Source organism: Condylura cristata, unplaced genomic scaffold (assembly GCF_000260355.1).
Source record: "Condylura cristata isolate star-nosed mole 26May11 unplaced genomic scaffold, ConCri1.0 scaffold00001, whole genome shotgun sequence".
NCBI classification, from domain to species: Eukaryota; Metazoa; Chordata; class Mammalia; order Eulipotyphla; family Talpidae; genus Condylura; species Condylura cristata.
This window is the reverse complement of record NW_004567102.1, coordinates 6342507-6347966: the sequence shown is the minus strand read 5'-3', so window position 1 is coordinate 6347966 and position 5460 is coordinate 6342507. Positions and strand designations below refer to the sequence as shown.

The window sequence follows — 5460 nt, the reverse complement described above, 5'->3', positions numbered from 1 at the left end:
ACCTGTACATCTTTATTTCTTACCATTCCCTCCTAGCTTTCCTCTCTCCCTCCTTCCCTCTCTGTGCTCCAGCTATACTGTTTTCCCCAACATTCTATGACTAGGTCAAGCGCACTACTTGATGTGTAGTTTCCTGACTGAAAGACTTTTCTCAAGCTACTCATTCTCCAGTCACTCATTTCACTTAGGTATCTGCTCAAATGGCAACTCTTTAAATAAGTTTTCCTTCATCACTGCCCCATAGCCCACCATTTCTACTTCATGTTTTTTTTTTCATAATCAGTAATAAATATGTGGTAATATGTAAATAAGCCAATATAAATGTTAATAAAAATATGGAGTTATCTATTTAGAATTTGAGACTTAAAAACAGGGTTTTGTTCACCTCAACATTCCTAGTACCTGGTACAATATTCAACACAGAGTAGGTTCTTGATATTTATTAAATGAACAAAAGTCTGCATTTAGTTTGACCAGTTTCTTGACTCAAACTCAGCAAGATACAATAAATGCTTGAATTTTACTTATGAGTAGCACTTAGATAGATGCTTAAGAGCTTTAATTTATAAGTCCCTGACTTGAATTGTGCCCTCTTTGGGTGAGTACAACAAAGAAGCCCTTGGGGGATACTAAAAAAATATTCATCTTTTATCTGTGTAGTAGCTATATAGCTGTTTACAAAAGCACAAACCTATTGAGCCAGACAGACCCTTAAGATCTGTGAATTTCAAGTCGCACCCCAGTAAGTCTTTCTTATTTTAAGCCTCTAAATTAAGTTTCTGGACCATCAACAAATAGCTTCCATTGAGGTAAGAGCATAAAGGGTTGCACAGTGAGAGCAGTGAGAAAACCACTCTCCAACTTCTAAGATTAGCGGGCCCATTCATAGGAAAGGGTCGGCTTTTCCTGATGCAAAAGCTTCTTCAAAACCCTGAGGACACCTTCTTAAGGACTAAAGGATGCCGGACCTGTTGGGAAGCAGATCCCTGAAGTGCCATAAAGCACATACGAGCGTCCATTCACTGTGGAGCTGGGAGGAAGACAGAACAATGGGACAGCCTTTACGCTCTAAGTTATGTGCCACGTAGCTCGTAGAGTTGGACACCGCGTTCACGTGTTTGGAGGTGACTATTACAGGTACAGACGGTCCAGTAAACGTCACAAGCACGCGCAGCGACCCCAGTGCGCATGCGCAACTGTGAGGTGCTGCCACGCAGGCGCCTTCTGGTCCGGCGCTAAGCAAAGCGGGGGCCAGAGCCCAGCGGGAGGGCGCGCGCTCCGAGGCGCGCGTTATGGAACAGCGGTTAGCAGAGTTTCGGGCCGCTCGGAAGCGGGCTGGGTTGGCTGCCGAACCCAGTACTTCAAGCCAGAGCGCACAAAGCTTGGGAAAGAAGTCGGAAGCAGCCGCGACGCCAAAGGCAGCCCCGGGTTGGCTAAAACGGTTCCTGGTGTGGAAACTGAGACCCTCGAGTGCCCGGGTCCAGCCCAGCCTCGCTCAGGTGAGACGAGGGAGGCCTCGCCCCAGGGACCTAGCTTCGTGGCCTCCTGGGAAACTCTGGCCGAGGCCCCGCCCCAGCCCCATCCCACGTAGCAGCTCCAGACCCCGCCCCTGCCGAAGAGCGGCCCCGCCCACCACCGGGGCAGCAGGCCACGCCCCCTCGGCTGCTGGCGGGGGAGCCTGGCGGGCGGGGGTGGGGATGGTCGCGCCTGCCACCTTGTCGCGGACTGGGCCGGGTGTCTCTTGCCACAGGTTTTGTGAGACTTCCATAGCCATGTAGAACCAGCGCCCCTTGTCCACGGAGGGTAAAAATTAAGTGGTTACTGAAAAAGTGGCAGTAATTAAAACTCCGTTTGTTTTCGCACTTGGGCCATGTGCAGCGGGCAGCCCACCTAGCTTGTGCTTTAGAAATAGGGTTTGAATAAAAAACTTTGCCAGTGTCGCCGGTAGCTGCCGGTGGGGGCATAGTGCTTCCGCGGCACTCTTGAGCATTACAATAGAAGCTTATTCGAGTTAGTAATGAATGTTCGAGATGGAAAAGTATTAGAATGATAGCCTTTCACTGTTAATTTTTTGATAATCTCTCATTTTGCAGAAGAACTCATGAGTTTTGCCCCTGAGTTAACTGACAGGTAACTTACTAACGAGACTCGAGTGCCCGTGGGAATACTGGACAAACCTTAAATTAGTGCTTCTGAGATCGTGATAAGGCCTTTGTTTCTTACAAGTGTACAAGAGCCAAACATTCTTTTTCAAAATTAAAATAAACTGGAGAACAAGTGTACCATACTCCTCTTACAATTCTCTTAGGATCACTTATTATTGTGCAACATCTGGTTTCAGGTTTTATTTTTCTAAATCAAGGAGGACTTATTGTTATTCAGTTTTAATTAGATATTAATCTCCCAAACACTCAGGTTTCTAACTGACTTGCAGAAAGAGTGTAGCAGGATTCAAACAATCCATTTCCTTGCGTGCAGTTTGTCTCAGGATAACTTTATTGTTTAGAATTAACTGAGCACAATTGCTTAGATTTTAGAATTGACTTCCCCTACCCATTTTTCCTCCTCACAGTTAAAAAACAATGTCTAACCACACAATGAATTTTTGACGGCCCCGTCTCATTTCCAAAGGGATTGTGAGATCGTTGAGTTGCCCACAGAGAAGATGAGCTTGAAGATGCTTCCATTATTAAAAACCCAAAAGCTGACATCCTGACAAAAGGATGAGAGGAAATGCTGAATGTCCAGCAGCTTTTATTAATTACTCTGTTTTTCATAAGGAACTTTGTCCTATGCTCATTTTCATTGACTCAGTGATTCCTGGATTTGCTCTGATGTCAAAATTCTCACTGAATTTTTTCTCTCTGATTTACAGCCCATCTTTTTCTAATAACATTGTGGTACACTGGCTTCTCAGAGATTTCTTCAGCCTTCTATTTGTAATTGCTGCTTTCCCATACTCACTGGTGAGGGAGTATGCACTTTCCTCTCTCTGATTAGTCCTCCCAGATATTTCTTTCTGCAACAAGCTACAATCACATTGGGACAAAAATACTAGTAACTTTTTTTTTTTAATTCTGTTGAAAGCCCCAGCTTTCTTCCCCAGCCAGGTCCCACGCCTCCAGTATACCATCTAGTCCCTAGATTTCATTCATTCCCCACACTCCTGCAGCTCCTTGCCTCCACACTGTGGCTCTCATTGCCTTACTGCTCAAATACTCTCCTTTGGAGTCATCTGGCTAATCACAGCCTTGCATTAACCCCTGTTCCCAAATCAAGGTCCTTTTTTAATTTCTTTTTTTTTTTAAGATTTATTTATTTATGCAGTCTAGAGGTGGTGAGAAGATTCACCAGTGAGTGACAGTGTGTGTGTGGGGGGGCAGAACAGACAGATTGATGACATACACTGCTGAGGGGAGCAATGGGCAGGTCAGGAGAGGTCTGCTGTGCCATGTGGGTCACCCCCGGGGTCTGGGAACTTGCACTGATACAGCTGCAGCGCTTGCAGTGCTGCCCTTTAACCCATCGCGCCACCAGGGAGGGCCCCATTTTAATTTCTTCCTCTCCCTTACCATCATTTGTTCATTCAAGAAAATCCAACTGTGCCCACTATGCCCAGCCACTGACCTAAATCTTGGGAGGCAGTGTGGTCAAGACAAAGAAAGCCTGCTCTTGCACAACTTGCATTTTGAGTCTGTGAGGTAGGGCAAGGTAGGCAATGAACCAAAGATCCAGATAATGACTGCTATGAATGGCAGAAACCCAGAGCGCTGTGATAGTGAATGGGGACTGAGGGGGACAGAATTTTATTTCCAACTGGGAAGACAGGGAAGACTTCACCGGCGAGGTGACATTTCATAAAATGAAACCTGGGAGGTAGGCCCAGGGTACATGTGATGTTCTTGCCCAGGACTGTAAGAGAAAAGGGAGCCAGCTAGGTGATGTGAGGGGGATCAACACATGCAGAGGCCCTGAGGTTGGAAAGGAGCTTGGTATCTGAGGAGTAGAAATAACTTCCCTAAATTGTGCCTCTGTGTGCTGTGACAACCACAATCACTCCCGTACACAGTGAAGGTGGATTGCTAGTCAACCAAGAACAAGTGCCAAAAGAGGCAGAGAAATTTCCATCTCATTCCCCCTTGTTTGTTTCCTTTGCCAGTTCATTTAACATTTCCCTAGGTTTCTAATCTTAGCCCCTAATTACTTAAAAAGGGCTTCCCAGGGGGATCATCCCAGGGTCCTAGAGCTCCCTTGTCTCTGCCTATGACTAACTGTGTGACTAGGGAGTTAACATCTCAGTGGCGTCCTTGGAGCAACTAAATTGGAAGCAACAATGCCTGACTCCTGGGTTATAGGTCAGATACTCAATAAATGGCTGCCATGAGCATTCATCTTTTTATGCTTTCTGAATAATCAAATTCACTTTACTGTGGATTTCAAGTCATACATATGCAAAGTAGTCTGTATCCATCAAGCTCCATTTCCTCTGACTTCTGTGTCACACTCTAATCCGTGCCTGCTTCTTGATCACTGGGCCCCTGCATCAATGACTTAACGATTTCCCTGCTTCTACTCTTGCAGCCCAGAGTGGTTTTAGGTATAAGCATAATGTATTAGTTCCCTGCTAAGACTTTCAGTGGTTTCCCATTTCCAGCACTTTTACCTGGCCTGCCTGGCCCTAAATGTTCTGACAAATCCTCCCCCCTCCCTCCTCCAGCTACCCCAACTCTCCCTCTTTCCCAATACATGGCAGTCACACCATCCAGATAGTCACCTTGGCACAGTCCTTTCTTGCACAAAAAACACTGTCCACACTGGTCAAATCTGAAACAGACACTTGCTTATTTACTAAATGGGGGGGGAGGGTGGTGGTGTTTCTGACAGTATGTTAAGTGACTTTCCAATCTAACTGAAGAGATAATAATTATAGTGTTGATGCTGAAAAAAGAGGCTGTAACGAAATAGAATCTCCAACAGCTTAAATGTGATGATCTCTGTTTTTTTTCATTGAAACCAAGTAATACTTGTGGTTCCCTTTTAAATTTGCATGTGAAGAGTATGGGATATAACTGAAGAAACAAAGTAAAAATGTCCAGCTCTGTATTGAGAACCTACATGTATGGTGCTGTGGTTGACTCCAGAGACACCGAAAGCCAACAAATGGCAGTTTTGGCCTGTTGGTGCTTATAAACAACCTAGGGACACATGTGACCTTTATGAAAAGGGAAGGTGACATATCCCAGTGAAAAATATACCTAGTTCCTGCTCTCAGGGGCAGGGGTACCCTTCCTGATAGTCCAAAGAACCTAGGCATGCTCAGAGGTTACCCAGGCTTGTAGAAAGGAAGTCAGAAGTTGAGCAGGGGAGAGGAGACAAAGGCAATGTCTTCAGGGAGTAAGGCCAGTTGGAGTAGAGGGTTTGTTTATGGGGTGATAGATGGTAGATATATAGGACAGGAAA

At 45.5% G+C, this 5460-nt stretch overlaps 1 protein-coding gene across 1 annotated transcript in view; it reads left to right on the top strand.

The window, feature by feature from the left end:
* Positions 1-1216: 1216 nt before the first annotated feature.
* SAYSD1 (SAYSVFN motif domain containing 1) overlaps positions 1217-5460 on the top strand; it is a 7538-nt gene continuing 3294 nt past the window's right edge. Inside the window, exon 1 of the mRNA XM_004673444.2 lies at positions 1217-1499. Within this exon, the coding sequence (XP_004673501.1) occupies positions 1293-1499 (207 nt within the window). The 5' untranslated portion in view covers positions 1217-1292. The remainder of the gene's footprint in view (positions 1500-5460) is intronic.